Source organism: Thermobia domestica, chromosome 16, assembly GCF_964235325.1.
Source record: "Thermobia domestica chromosome 16, izTheDome1.hap1.1, whole genome shotgun sequence".
Taxonomy (NCBI): domain Eukaryota; kingdom Metazoa; phylum Arthropoda; class Insecta; order Zygentoma; family Lepismatidae; genus Thermobia; species Thermobia domestica.
Genome location: NC_137469.1, coordinates 141,205,434 through 141,221,981, shown reverse-complemented (window position 1 = coordinate 141,221,981; position 16,548 = coordinate 141,205,434). Strand labels below are relative to the sequence as shown.

General features: G+C 36.4%; 1 protein-coding gene across 2 annotated transcripts in view; it reads right to left on the bottom strand.

The window, feature by feature from the left end:
* The window catches only part of LOC145673464 (lysosomal alpha-glucosidase-like), a 264,976-nt gene that overhangs the window by 59,506 nt on the left and 188,922 nt on the right, over positions 1 to 16,548 (bottom strand). For both annotated transcript variants that reach the window (XM_081743185.1, XM_081743184.1), the window contains exons 16-17: positions 8,262 to 8,395; positions 5,383 to 5,683 (exon numbers count right to left, since the gene is read on the bottom strand). In XM_081743185.1, coding sequence (XP_081599311.1) covers positions 5,383 to 5,683; positions 8,262 to 8,395 — 435 coding nt within the window. The remainder of the gene's footprint in view (positions 1 to 5,382; positions 5,684 to 8,261; positions 8,396 to 16,548) is intronic.

Below are 16,548 nucleotides of genomic sequence, written 5' to 3'. Positions count from 1 at the left end.
AGTGCTGCCACCTGTAGATCTTGTATCCTAGCTCAGTGGACGCTATGGAGTTTTTACAATCATTCAGCTGCCATTCGTCGAAAAGTCTCTATAACACCGCCTGAAGGAAAAACGACACCTACGAAAAATGGAGGTTACTTTATATTGTTGATGAGAATGAGAGTAAAAGAATGAAAGTAAAAGTATACACTTGCACGGTATTATGGACGTCTCATACACACGTGCAGTAGTCGTGCAAATGCACATGTGCACACAATGGCTTAAGCACCGGTAATTTAAATGTGCTTCATCTACGCAAATGCACATATGTACATGCACGGCTCAAGCATGGTTTATGTACGTGCGCTGCATCCACGCAAATGTACATGTGTACATAAAGGCTACAGCACGGGTTATATAAATGTGTGCTTCATCCGTACAAAATGTGCAAGTGCACATAAGGGCTTAAGGACGGGTTACGTACGTGTGCTTCATCCATGCAAATGCACATGTGCCAATAACTGCTTAAGCACGGGTTACGCACGTGCGCTGCATCTATGAAAATGCGCATGTGTACATAACGGCTTAAGCATGGGTTATATAAATATGTGCTTCATCCATGCAAATGCACATGTCCACATAACGCCTTAAGTACGGGTTACTATGTGCGCTGCGTCCATGCAGATGCACATGTGTACATAACGTCTTAAGCACCGGTTATATAAATGTGCGCTTCATCCATGCAAATGCATATATGCACATAACGGGTTAAGCACGGGTTACGTACGTGCGTTGCATCCATGCAAATGCACATGTGCACGTAACGGCTTAGGCACGGGTTATATAAATGTGTGCTTTATCCGTGCAAATGCACATGTGCGCATGCACGACTTAGTCACTGGTTATGTACGTGTGCATAACCCACGCAAATGCACATGTGCACATACACGAGTTGTATATGTGTGCTTCATAAACGCAAATTCACGTGTACGGCTTATGCACGGGTTATGTATGTGTTCATCATCCACACAAATGCACATGTGCACATGTACGGCTTAGGCATGGATACGGCACATGTGTCGTACACGTACGTGTTGTCTGGGTATAGGCAGAATATTGACAGAGATATTACGGATATTGCTGCACCGAGTAGCGAACACAAATTATATAATACTCTCACTCATCTGACTGGCACCTTAACAAACGCACGTGTAAGTATTCCTGAAGACAAAATATGTGCGTACAAACCAAAATTGCCACCTCAATATCTTGCACTTGTAAAGCGCCCACGTCAACACATTAGAGAATTGGTAATGTGGAAGAGCTCCTTTACCACAGGCAATGGCAAAGAGCAGTTATGAAGTACCTTATTGCATACAAAGGAAGCACTGGATTAATAATTGCAACAGATTAATAATAACTGGATTAATAATAACTGCGAGCCGAAGTACGGTATATCCAACCCGATACTGGAAGAAATTTCCCCAACTAACGGGTAAAAGTACGATAAATACGTATCGCTTCAACTTAATGGTATGCCACTTCACACTGATATCGATAAGGCAAATGCTTTCGGAGACCAATTACACAGTTTTTACTCCATCAGAATCGCCTTGCCGTGATGAGCGGATTGATCTCTCCACCATCTGTTCTCTACAACCTTCTAAATCACATCACATTGATCACAATCATCCTCTTACAAGGCCTATTACACCGACTGAATTTCATTCAACTCTTAGCAGAAAACGAAACACAACAGCAGGCATGGACGGCATTTCTTATAGGATGATAAAATAATCACCGGTCTCTTTTATCACTTTGTTAATTTCCGTTTATAATTTCATCCTCTCAACTGGTTATTACCCGTTACAGTGAAAGGTTTCCAAAAGTATGTATGTTCCATAAACCAAATAAGCCCATTCATGATATCAGTTCATATCGGCCGATTCAGTTGACCTCTGTATTTAGTAAACTATTCGAAAAGATTCTAGTAAATCGACTTCATGCACATCTTAAGGCATATGATCTATTACCAATACATCAACCAGGTTTTCGGCCTAAATTCTCTATCAGTGATCAACTGTTCCGTTTAACTACAGTCATCACAAATCAATACAATAAGAGCCTTCCATTCTGTCTAGTCCTCATGGACTTAGAAAAAAGCATTCGATAAAGTGCCTCATTATGGCTTACTACGTAAACTACAGTCACTCCGATTGCCCACTTTGGTTACCTTCGACTCATATAACATTACTCCTTTATAATTAACCGTATCGCATATGTTTCAGTAGGAGATGTACTATCAAGGCCTATTTTCCCAAATACAGGTGTTCCACAGGGTTCCGCTCTTAGTCCACTATTGTATATATTATTCACTTCCGATATGCCGAGCCCACCGCCTAGCGTGTCCATCTTTCAATACGCAGACGATACTGCCTTTTTATCGCTTGAGAAAATAATCCTTCAGGTCAGCAGAAACCTACAAATAACCTTAAACAACTTTCTTACTTGGTGCAGTAAATGGAAATTAATTGTTAACACTGAGAAAACACAAGCCCTTGTTTTCCTCCCTTCAAAAGGACGCAGTAAAGTACACAGAAATCCTGGAAATCTTCGTGTGTCAGTAGATGGTCATTTCCTTAGACCAGCAGTTTCTGCAACATACTTTGGAGTGGTCTTTGATTCGAAACTCTCGTAGAAACTTCATTTCCAAAAACTGGTGTTACAAGCAAAGCGCAGGTTAAATCTCCGTCGTCTCACTGGCACAACTTGTGGGCTAAATGCAAAGTTACTACTCAATACCTATAAAGCATTCTTACGGCTCATATTAACATTTGGTCACATTGCCTGGTGCCATGCCTCACCTACGCTACACGAAAAGCTTGCAATTCTGGAATGCCATGTTCTTTGCCTTGCATATTGTATTAAATTACAATAGCCAAATTACCTAGCGTATGAACACATTGATTTTCCCAAAATCATTGACCATCTCTCTCCTCGTAGGGCACGATATATACGCTCTCACATCACTACTTATCATCCCTTATATCTCGATACATTACGAGTTGATGCCCTTACCGACACACCGTACAGATTTGTACACTCGTCACTCAACATCTTAACAACGATATATATTCAAACATCGAATCTGGACGCAGCAGAAAGAGATACCTTTTCCATTTACATGATTCCGAACATTTGCCTTACATTCTACCATCTTAGCACTTGTTTTTCATTCATAATTAACTTTATGCTTCCATCTTGTCTACATCAGTCTCGAATTGCTCCGAGACAGAAGATATAACCCTCATGTGTTTAAACTAACTTACTCATTGTGATTGTGGCGTGAATGCACTTCATTTCATCTATTCATATCTACATTATATTTGTTTACAATTTTAAATATGTATTATTTTTTATATTCAGCACCTTAGTACCTTGAATGTATTTCTTGCACTTATGTTTTCTCATTATTAATATTATTATTATTTTATATATATATTCTCATCAAGATTAATGTTTTTTGTATTTTGTGTTAAATATTAATCTACTCATAGTCGCACTTAGGCCAACTACAATTCTTTAAATTCAATTAACTTATCTTAACATCTGTGCCAGAGAGAGGGCGCAACCCTCTAATGGCTGGGAGTGAAACATCTCTTCCAAAAATGGATGCTCTAAAAATTGATGAATAAATATATCTATTTTATACCTGTACTCCCTCATCTAAAAAAATCTAAAACACTTCACACAGGACACGTAAGTTTGGTCCTCCACTGTACAACAAGTGTGGCGGTTGCCGATCGTTTTTTCGTTTTCAATGTGTCATGTGGACCTTCCTCTTCCGTGAGCAATAACCAGTTCACCTGTGAGTGTCGTAGTGTGAAAGTCGTTCGGTAAAATGGACGATCTGACAGACTTCCAAAGAGACACGATCGTTGATGCCCGTCTAGTTGGAGCTTCAGTGGCAACAGTGGCGAACATTGTGGGGGTATAGAAAGGCAATGTGTACAATGTCACGAGAGCATACACAATGCATGGGCAAACGACGTCTGCAAAGCACAACAGTGGTCGAAAGACAATCCTATCAGATAGGGACCGAAGGGCATTAAAACGGATTGTAGCACCTAAAAAGAAGACCACTGCAATGAAAATTACGTCTGAATCAATTCCGGCCTACAGAACCCGGTTTCAACGAAAACAGTGCGACGGGAACTTCATAAAATGAAAATTCATGGCAGGGCCGCTATCGCCAAACCCCTGGTCACAGCAGTAAGTGCGAAGAGGCGTATTCAGCGGTGTAAGGACCACAAGGCGTGGACTCATGAGCAGTGGAAACAAGTAATGTGGTCCGATAAATCGACCTTCACCTTGTTTCCAACAACCGGTCGTGTTTACGTATGGAGAACACCGTCGCAGACCTATGATACATACTGTCGGCTCCCAACTGTAAAGCATGGGGATGGTTCTGTTCCAGTATGGGCAGTGATATCGTGATTTTCTGCAGGTCCCATCATAGCCCTGCATCGAATGATGAATGCTAAAGCATATGAGGCCATTTTGGGGGACCAAGTTCTACCTCTGACCCAAATATTGTTCCCTGATGGTGATGGCATCTACCAAGATGATTTGGCACCCTGTCACGTTGCAAAAACGGTGAAATCATGTTTTGAGGAGCATGACCAGGAGCTATCACACCTCCCCTGGGTCCCACAATCACCAGATCTGAACATCATTGAGTCATTGTGGTCTGAGTTAGAAAGGCGTGTTCGATCTCATTACCCTCCACCAGCATCCCTTAAGGAACTGGAGCTTGTTTTGGAGGAACAATGGTAAAAATTCCACACACCACGTTTCAGGAGCTGTATACGTCCATTCCGCTTCGGATCCAAGCTGTTTTGGACGCAAAAGGAGGCCCCACACCATACTAGGTATGATTTTCACCCTTTTGCAAACGTGTTTGGTATTTTGTGTAACCCCTGTATATTATACCCCAAACAAAAATCCTGGCTACACTACTGATTATACTATATTATTGCAGTCTCCGTGATAGCAGTTATATCATTATGTATACAAGCTAAGGAAGATTCCTTAAGTGAAATTATCGAATTGTCTTAATATTTTAAAGAACGCTATTGAGATGAAATACGATCTGATTCCGTAACAGGCTATTATATAATTCTTTGGTTCTTTCCTTTTTCTCACTTTGGCGTTGATATGAAAAAATAATAAATTTACTGTTTCTTTAGATGTGCGGATTCATGCAGGCTTTGAAAGTAATACTCTTATATATTCAAGGCTAAAGAGGCTTAAATCTTTTCCCTTGAAACTGAAAATGGGACAAAGAAATAATGATTATTATGTTCTCTGAATAATAAATCGCCTTATACTACCATTACTTACTCATGTATCAACGATCTAAACACGGTTGTTCCCTGTGTGTTCGCTAAGAAGAATTGAGTGTAGAGATAAGGCAAAAGCATGTAACGAACTCTCAAGGACTCAGCAGCAGCTTTGCCCACGGTATCAGGCCACAAGCATGGGTCCTGCTCTCTATTACCTAAACCATTATGATTCCTAGAGAATGGGTAGAAAGCTCCAAGTTGATGCCATCTCATACAGAGCTCTTCCGTTGTCTGGTCATTAAATCCACAGATGTCAGCTCCAACAAATGGCAAACCGAACAAGTTGAATGTTAAGAGATCTGAAAGAAATGATATGCATATAATAATAAACAGGAATTCGTCACTGGTCAGAAATGTAAAATTTCCAAAATAAGATCGTTACAAAATACTCTTGGATATAAATAAAATTTAGTTTAATTCTTATCGGTAGAACATTAGCAGCCGAATCAGTTTTCATCTGCGTCGTTGTTTGTCAACGAGATTGTACCGTACAATGCACCTGGCTACCTAAAATGTTCACGTAATAACTGTGTTAACGGAATAACATGAAATTGCAGGCCATATCAGCTCAGAGTTAACGCCATGTCTGACGTACGAGGTAGACAGTCAGGAATATATGCTTGTTTGAGGATAGGTAATACCCCTGAACCCAGTGTATTGTTGGAAACAAGGAGGAAGGAAATATTACCTTACATCGACCATATTATCTTACAACCATTATCGTTTAAGACTCCTAGACATGATGGTTTAGCTCGGACAGTCCTAGTGTTAAATCACCTGTTTCCAGGAGCGTCATTTCAGACTTCGCTTGGGAGGGGCAAGAGCACTTCCGACATAAGATTTTCACGTTTTGTACTAGTATATTAGTAGACAATCGATTAAAGTATATGTATTCCTCAAACTCTTGGGGGGGGGGCAATTGCCCCCTCCTGCCCCCCCTGCCTGTTTCCCTAAAGATGCCAATAGTTTCCGCAATGTCACATATACGTTCACCAAGGGTGGTAGTAAGAAAACTTTTCATATACTCTTTCGTCGTTTTGTCACTTTTGCTTGCCTCCACATGAATGTTTCGGGGCTTGTTGCTTCAAGTTTCTTTGAAACGTTTGGGTCAAAAGTCTCTTATGGCTCTTGTAAACAGATATTGAGCTTGTTAGTTTATTGCCACTCATTGATAAAGCAACACGAATTGTATAGCTGTGTGTAGAACTATGCACGACTGAAACACACCAGCTGTTGTTTTCTTGCTTCTGAGATAGTGTTGACAATGAAGACAATTAAAAAAAATACTTTGGTCACTGCTCCAAACATTTTCTTTGTCCACACTCCCGTCTCTTACATATTTCTTAACTTTATCCACAAAACCATGTGCCTTCTGACGAATGCTGTGATTGTTTTGTATGACGAACGTGTAATATGCCTGGAAGAAATGCCATAATTAGATTAAGTTCGTTGATAAAAGCAAATCGAACCTGTGAAATTGTCTAGGCCAACGTCTTTAGACGCTTCTAGTTCTCACATTTGCAGATCCCAATGGTGAACAGCAGATCCATACACTCTTTCCCTATCAAATTGTATTACGTACTCTTTTATAGCTTTTAATTGTGACAGCGTGTTTCCCTTGAAGTGAGCTCGATCTCGCCTTTTGCTAGTCATATAATCTAACATTACCTGCAATTTGATTTACTTCCAATGAACTTATAGCGCTTCAGAAGTTTGGTATAGGAATTGAAGCCATGACTCATGAACAATAGTCTTCATAAATGTTCTGCAGTATGTTGTCATCAATATCTTGTAATATACTGGCCCTCGACATTTTGGGTGGAGATTGTTTGTAATCACTTTCACTTGAAGGTCCCTATTGCTCTGAATATGAAAATCTTGTACTGCTGGATGGGCCAACTTCCTGTCCTTCAGAATCAAGTATCTATCCAGCGTGTCTTCATGCATTCCTGTGTCATCCCCATTAAATTTCTGAATTATTGTGCTATGTAACACATTTGCAAACCACATATCCTCGATTCAAATTACGTTTCCTTATTCAGCACGTTGCACATTTGCTTCTAACAGTTTGACAACATAATTCGACTCATGATAGCGATGTACACTCTTTACATTTAACCCATGAAAATCCGCCATGAGAATCGCCTTGCCGTGATGAGCGGATTGATCACTCCACCATCTGTTCTCTACAACCTTCTAAATCACATCACATTGATCACAATCATCCTCTTACAAGGCCTATTACACCGACTGAATTTCATTCAACTCTTAGCAGAAAACGAAACACAACAGCAGGCATGGACGGCATTTCTTATAGGATGATAAAATAATCACCGGTCTCTTTTATCACTTTGTTAATTTCCGTTTATAATTTCATCCTCTCAACTGGTTATTACCCGTTACAGTGAAAGGTTTCCAAAAGTATGTATGTTCCATAAACCAAATAAGCCCATTCATGATATCAGTTCATATCGGCCGCCATGAAAATTGTTTCTATTACAGCTATACTATTCACACAACCAGAGTAAGTGTGCGTACAACTGTCAAATGGTTCTAACATACAACAGCAGTATTTTGCATGAGAATGACTCATACCACTGGTTTTAGCATGAGTGATTTATAATCTAAGCACATTTTCGTGTGGTTTTGAGCGTTGAAGATCACACATATCCCATGGAAGAAAAATGCATTGAGCATAACATTTTACCAATTTTTATGCGAACTGCACTAGTTTGGTAACGTTCTTTGATGTACTGTAAATCTAAGTTTGTCTATTTTAGCTAAAATCTTAAATAAAGTGTCGGTATCATCTTCAGCTACATATATCAAATCTAGTAAGAGTGAAACTAAACCATTAAGAGATACATTGTTGCTTACCTACAATGGAAGATCTCAATTGTTCCCATGTCGAGAAATTATCTCCTGTCCAATGAGTAACATACTTTCCACTCGACACAAAAGTTGATCGACTTACTATTATACCTCTGTACCCTGTTGATGATTCAATGCCTCTGAAATTAAATAAAGTGAAAAAGCGATTACTATAAATCATCGAAACTGGACTTACCTAACATAAATCTCAGATGATTTACAATAATAAAATTTGTGTATATGTGTATAGCGTACAACAGAATTATATCGTAATCAGCAAACAACATACCCATGTAGTATCCAGGATTTAGGATTTAGATTTCTGGGCTTCTGGTCATCTATGGCTATTTAGCCCATTACGTTTGAGGGATGATGTCTCTCGGCGAGCACATTATCCGGGAAAAGGTAAGAAAGGAAGCGGCCTGGGACCTATAAGTTAGGTACCACCCAGGCATTTGCCTGGTGTGAATGAAGAAAACCTCATTCAGGGTAGCTGGCCTGCAAAAGCTTTTACACTTTTTCGATCGAGTGCCCCCACCGGGAATCGAACCCGAGACCATATAGTCCAGTACGGTATTCACTACGGATTTCTGCCTTTATGAGCACAGAAGAGAGGAGAGCTTGGCGAAGCGATGGACCTTATGGTGAAAGTGTTTTGAGGGAGGACAGATAAATGGAACTGAACTAATGAAAATTGAACTGAACTGAAAACAGTAATATATTAAGTAAATGTTGATAACTCGGTGAACTATTGGAGTGGATAAAGATGTAGCACCTGAAAATCAGTGGCGGATCTAGGCCAGGGTCTATCGTTGGCCTAGGCTCCCAGTTTTTTCAGTGACATAATAATTAAAGCTATTATCTAAATATTTTTGAAAGTTTATATATACCTATCATAGTCTGGGTACTGGATGGCCCCCCAGTTTTTAACTTCTAGATCCGCCACTGCTCAAAAATTAAGCTGATGGTTGCAATTGAATGACTGGTGAACGAAGATCAAACCTATGTCCCTTTGAAGATGAAATGTTTGCTTGTACTACAACTGGTACAGACAGTAAATGAAACAAGCCCAATCATAGTCATGCAGCAAACTGCTGAAGAAGTATACATTTATGTAAGTTTAACATCTAACAAATGCGCAACAAAATTAACATCATGAAAGGTGGGCAAAACAGCACAAAAAGGCTGTTGTAATTGATGTCAGTAAGCTGAACTTTGTTGTGAGAACCTAAGAAGTGAAATAGTGTACTGGACTGAGGTCCGTTACCCCCTCCCCCACATTCAAATAGTAGAATATTTTGTAGTCAGCTGTTATGTGCGTCTTATGTGCGCTTATGTGCGCGCAGATTCAGCTTATGTGCGGATATATTTACACACAAAAAGGATTATAGAAAAGTGCACTCCAGGGTAACGCCTGAGTGCGACATTCGAATTGAGACTTCAAATTTCTGTGCCAATTAGTGTTCCATATGTGCGCTTATGTGCGCATAAAAATTGCCATTTGTGCGCGCACAGGAACGAAGAAAATCCATACACAAAAATGTACAGAAAATTTATGATTTGCTCTAAATCAAAGAATAACAACTTGAGATTTCTGTAGCAAGTAATACTTCATATGTGCGCCTAAGTGCACATAATATTTTTAGTGTGCGCACAAACAAACGCAAGATGTATCAAATTGAAAAATGTAAATCAGTGTAGTTCAAAGGGCGCACTTAAAGAAATGAAATAAGATAGAAACTTAGAACAAGATTTGTTCTTATGCGCGTCATATTTGCTCTTATGTGCGGTCATTGTAATTTTCTGTGCGCACATACTAACCCATGAAAACGATGATAAAAGTGCACTCCATCAGGGAAACGCCTAAGTATGATATTTGAATTAGGACTTCATATTTACTTGCCAAGTAGTATTCCATATGTGCGCTTATGTGCGCATAAAATTTCAATTTGTGCGCGGACAGGAACGAAAAAAATCCGTAAACCAAAATGTAGAGAAATTTCATGATTGCTCTAAACCAAAGAACAACTTGAGATTCCTGTATCAAGTAATACTCCATATGTGCGCCAAAGTGCACATAATATTTCTATAGTGCACATTAAAAAACGCAAGGTGCATCGTATTGAAAAATGTAAATCAGTTAAGTTCAAAAGAACGCAATTAAAGCAATCAAATAAGATAGAAACTTAGAACAACATTTGTTCTTATGTGCGTCATATTTGCCCTTATGTGCGCTCGTTATCATTTTCTGTGCGCACTTACTAACACATGAAAACGATAGTAAAAGTACACTCCATCAGGGAAACGCCTAAGTATGATATTTGAATTAGGACTTCAAATTTAGTTGTCAAGCAGTATTCCATATATGCGCTTATGAGCGCATAAAATTTCAATTTGTGCGCGCACAGGAACGAAGAAAATCCGTTAACAAAAATGTACAGAAATTTCATGACTTGCCCTAGATCAAAGAATAACAACTTGAGATTTCTGCAGCAAGCAATACTCCATATGTGCGCCTAAGTGCACATAATATTTTTACAGTGCGCACAAACAAACGCAAGATGAATCGTATTGAAAAATGTGAATTAGTAAAGTTCAAAGGGCACACTTAAAGCAGTGAATTAAGATAGGAACTTAGAACAACGTTTGTTCTTCTCTGCGTTCAAATTTTTTACTAGTAAGTGTTATTACTTCTCAAAATCAAATCAAACTCTCTAGATTCCCTTTATCAATAGAGTTTAACATAACCGGCATTCAGAGATGACAGGACTTCGGACTTTCAGAAGTCATGTCTATCTTCCGGTATGGGGCAGATTAATTCAGTGCACTTATTTCTATATTACATTTTTTTAAAAAATCTTATCTAACGAATAAACAAAAAGATAGGAAATGGCTCACATAAGATAATGCTTGTGTGTGAGCCTGATTCTCCTTTTTTTTTTTTTTTACCGCAACATATAAGTTTTTTATAATTCTTACTTTTAGTCAACAATAGTTTTTAAAATAATTTTGGATTCTTTAACCACTGTAAAATTAACATTTTATACTGTATACTTTAAAATTACTTTCCTCTTTACCCCTTATTCCATATCTTTCTAGTTTATTTAAGAGAATTTTGTGTGATATTGTGTCGAATGCTTTGGCTAGGTCTAAGAAGCATTTAAACAATACAAAATAAGTTTAAAATAACGGAGGAAAAGAAAGAAAATAAATTGTATATCACTACATTGCTGTAGCCACGAGAAATCAAAACATTTGCCTGGGATGAAAATAGTCCTCTGAATGGGGAGCACTTTTGACAATTTTCTTTCTCTGGCAGATTTTTTTAAAAAAATAAATAAAAATAAAATAAAAATAAACATACGTTTAAAACAAGTCTTAAAAATACGTGTTTAAAATAAAATGTTTAAAACGTATACAAAATTTGTTTTAAACAAAATCAGTTGTTTAAAACAAGTTTCAATCATTTGTTTTAAACATTTTGTTTTAAACAAAACACCCCTGATTTTAACGGTGCAAAATTTCTGCGCTCTAGGTCTATTAGATTAAAAGTTCCAAGAGCATAACAAGATAAATTGACCACCCTGTACAATGATGGATTTATCAAGCATTTAATAGCTGCTGCATAACTCTCAACTTATTACTCGTTGATTTGGACAAAATTATGAATTTTTTAAATATTTTTGTATGTGTATTTTCTAAGTCATGACTTTTCTGAATATTTTTGTACGTGTATTTTCTTTGTTTCTATATACGCACAGCTGGAAATTATTATTTTTATTTATTTAAAGAAGAAAATTAATATATTGTATGTATCCAATATATTAAAGAATATACATAAAAATACATACACATATTAAACTATAAAATAACAATATACAAAATATTAATGAAAATAAAATAAAACAACAAGAAGAATAGCTGCTACAGAAATTAACAAGTAAATTTTCTACTTATAAGTGCTATTACTTATCTAAAGGAAATCGGACTTCCTAGATTCCCTTCATTAGTAGAGTTTAACGTACCCGGTATTCAGAGATGACAGGATTTCGGACTTCCAGAAGTCATGTCTATCTCCCAGTGTCGGGTAACTTAATTCAATGCACTTATTTCTATATTGCGAATTTTTTGTATTTTTTATGCAAAGAATAAAAAAGATAGAAAATGGCTCACATAAGCAAATGCTTGTGTGTGAGCCTGATTCTCGTGTTTTATTTATTTTCTTATCATAACATATGAGGTTTATTCTTACTCTTAGCGAACAATAGTTTTTTATACACTTTTTAATTCTTTTAATCACTGTAAAATTAACCTTTTATATGTTTTGAAATTAATTTCATCTTTGATTCGGAGTGGGAGTTCATTATAGATCTTTGGAGCTCTGTAATATGTTTGGTATTGAGTTATAGATTTACTCGTTGTTCTAATTTCTAAATTTTTGTTTGTCACATTTCTGGTTATATGCGTATGTTTTATTACTTCCCATTTGTTTCTGTTCTTTTTAACATATATAATTTATATGTTAAAATATAATTTTGAAAACTTAAAAAACTTCTGCAAATATAATTTTGAAAGTGGTAATACTGAGAACTGGTCATAGTCTATCTAGTCTACTTTCAAGACCCTTTTTAAACATATTCTTACAATATTATTTTGCTGATCAGAGGTTTAAAATGAGTAGAGTAAGCAGCACCTCAAATTAATATACCATATGTAAGTATACTATTTACAAGAGCATAATATACAGTTCGTAATATTTTTATGCTTACAATGTTTCGTAATTGAACAAATTTATATAATAATTTTCTTAGTATTGTGGCGATATGTGTAATGTGAGAAGACCATTTTAGATGCTTATCTATAAATATACCTAAGTATTTTACTTTATTTTCACTAATAAGAAGACTACAGTTACATTTTTCAGTATTTTGACAATAATGCAATTGTATGCGCACATTAGCGCACATATAGAATATTAGTCGATACATAAGTATGAAGGTTACATTCGGTATCGCACTCAGACGTTACACTGGATACACTTTTGGTCATTTTTCATGGACTGATATTGTGCGCATACAAGTTAATATTGCGCACACATAAAGGCACATATGACTCAAATAAAACAAATGATGCATCATCTTATTCACAGTTTCTATCTTATTGATTTAAGTGCTCGCCTTGAACTACACAGAAGTGCATTTGCAATTGCCATACATATTGAGTTATTTTGTACGCACACAGAAAATTTTATGTGCAATTAAGCGCGGATATAGAATTCTACTTGACAAATAAATATGAAGTCGTAATTTGAATCTGAATTCTCAAACTAAAATAGTAAACACTATATGTTATACTCCAATCACTGAACAAGAAATTGAACGCTTCATAAATGATTTATCATCAAAAACCAACCACATCTGGTATAGATGGATTATCAGCAAGGGTATTGAAACAGACGAAATGTAATATATTAAAACCTTTGCAGTACATCTTTAACCTAAGCTTAGAAACAGATGTATTTCCTGATGATTTCAAGACTGCTGAAATAAAATCTATACATAAAAAAGGCTCAAAGGCTGATCCTAATAACTATAGACCTCTATCAATCCTCATTAACTGTGCTAAATTGTTAGAAAAATGTATAAAGAGAAGATTGGTTAATTTTCTAGAACAAAATAAATTTTTTTCATCAAATCAATATGGATTTCAAAAAGGTAAAAAGTACATCAGATGCGTTATACAATTTAACAGAGATTATTTGTAAAAATGTTGATAAAGCTAAAAAAGTAATTCCAGTCTTCCTAGACCTAGCCAAAGCATTCAACACAATATCACACAAAATTCTCTTAAATAAACTAGAAAGATATGGAATAAGGGGTAAAGAGGAAAGTAATTTTAAAGTATACAATATAAAATGTTAATTTTACAGTGGTTAAAGAATCCAAAAGTATTTTAAAAACTATTGTTAACTAAAAGTAAGAATTATAAAAAAACTTATATGTTGCGGTAAAAAAGAAAAAAAATAGGAGAATCAGGCTCACACACAAGCATTAACTTATGTGAGCTATTTCCTATATTTTTGTTTATTCGTTAGATAAGAATTTTTTTTTAAATGTAATATAGAAATAAGTGCACTGAATTAATCTGCCCACACCGGAAGATAGACATGACTTCTAGAAGTACCAAGTCCTGTCATCTCTGAATGCCGGTTATGTTAAACTCTATTAATAAAGGGAATCCAGAGGTTCTGATTTCATTTTGAGAAATAATAGCACTTACTAGTAAGAAATTTGACTCGTTAATTTCTGTAGCAGTGAGCTTTCTCTTATTTATTTACTTTATTCCATTAATATTTTCTGTACTGTTAGTTTGTAATTTAATATATATATGTATTCTTATGTATATACTTTAATATATAAGGTACACCCAATATATTATATTTTCTTCCTTTAAATAAATAAATAAAATAAAAATAAATAATTCAACTATTATACTTAAGTGTTTCCCAGATGAAGCGCACATTTATCACCGTTTCCATTTGTTAGTATGTGCGCACACAAAAATTGATATTGAGCGCACATAGAGGCAAATATAACGCAGAGAAGAACAAATGTTGTTCTAAGTTTATATCTTATTTCATTGCTTTAAGTGTGCCCTTTGAACTTCACTGATTCACATTTTTCAATACGGTACATCTTGCGTTTTTTTGTGCATATACTAAAAATATTATGATGGAGTGCACTTTTATAATTGTTTTCATGTGTTAGTATGTGCACACAGGAAATGATAATGAGCGCACATAAGGGAAAATATGACGTACATAAGAACAAGTGTTGTTCTAAGTTTCTATCTTATTTCATTGCTTAAGTGCGCCCTTTGGACTTCACTGATTTACATTTTTCAACACGATTCATCTTGCGTTTGTTTGTGCGCACTGTAAAAATATTATGTGCACTTAGGTGCACTAATGGAGTTTTACTTGCTGCGGAAATCTCAAGTTGTTATTCTTTGATTTAGAGCAAGTCATTAAATTTCTGTACATTTTTGTTTACGGATTTTCTTCGTCCCTGTGCGCACACAAATTGAAATTTTATGCGCACATAAGCGCACATATGGAATACTACTTGGCAAGTAAATATGAAGTCCTAATTCAAATATCATACTTAGGCGTTTCCCTGATGGAGTTCACTTTTATCATCGTTTTCATGGGTTAGTATGTGCGCACAGAAAATTACAATGAGCGCACATAAGAGCAAATATGACGCGCATAAGAACAAATGTTGTTCTAAGTTTCTATCTTATTTCAATTCTTTAAGTGCGTCCTTTGAGCTTCACTGATTTACATTTTTCAATTTGATACATCTTGCGTTTGTTTGTGCGCACACTAAAAATATTATGTGCACTTAGGCGGACATATGAAGTATTACTTGCTACAGAAATCTCAAGTTGTTATTCTTTGATTTAGAGCAAATCATAAATTTTCTGTACATTTTTGTGTATGGATTTTCTTCGTTCCTGTGCGCGCACAAATGGATATTTTATGCGCACATAAGCGCACATATGGAATACTACTTGGCACATAAATTTGAAGTCTCAATTCGAATGTCGCACTCAGGCGTTACCCTGGAGAGCACTTTTCTATCATCCTTTTTGTGTGTAAATATATGCGCACATAAGCTGAATCTGCGCGCACATAAGCGCACATAAGACGCACATAACAGCTGACTACAAAATATTCTACTATTTGAATGTGGGGGTGGGGGGTAACGGACCTAGGGAAGATGGAAAAAGGAGGAGCGCTCGAAGTTAAGGATTTTCTGATCTTACGGAATTACCTATGAACCTGAAATGAATTAGTTAAAATTATCTTATTAAATTTAAAAAAGAAGGCTAATTAAGCAATTATAGAAGGTCATAAAAGATTTCCTATTGACGGAAACTCAAGGGAGGAGAAAATTGCTTCTGTATTGCATCCCCTTGGAGATTCATCGGAACACATGATGAGTAATTAACTTTGCCTCGGTCAATCAACGCCCTGGAAGCCGGTGAATACGCGCCCCGTTGGCGGTGAGCCGTATGGTAATTGACCTACGGACACAGGAGCAGTACACGGCAATGACACAAGCAGTGGCCGATAAGTCTATTGAAGGTCTGTCTCCCTTCACGGGTATTGCATTGATATTATAATTGGAAACCCATTTCATGATTTTTACGAAAAGTTAGAGAAAGTGAATGCATTATCACTGCTCTATTCTTGTCAATAAAAATTTTAACTTTTGTTTCGTATGTTCAT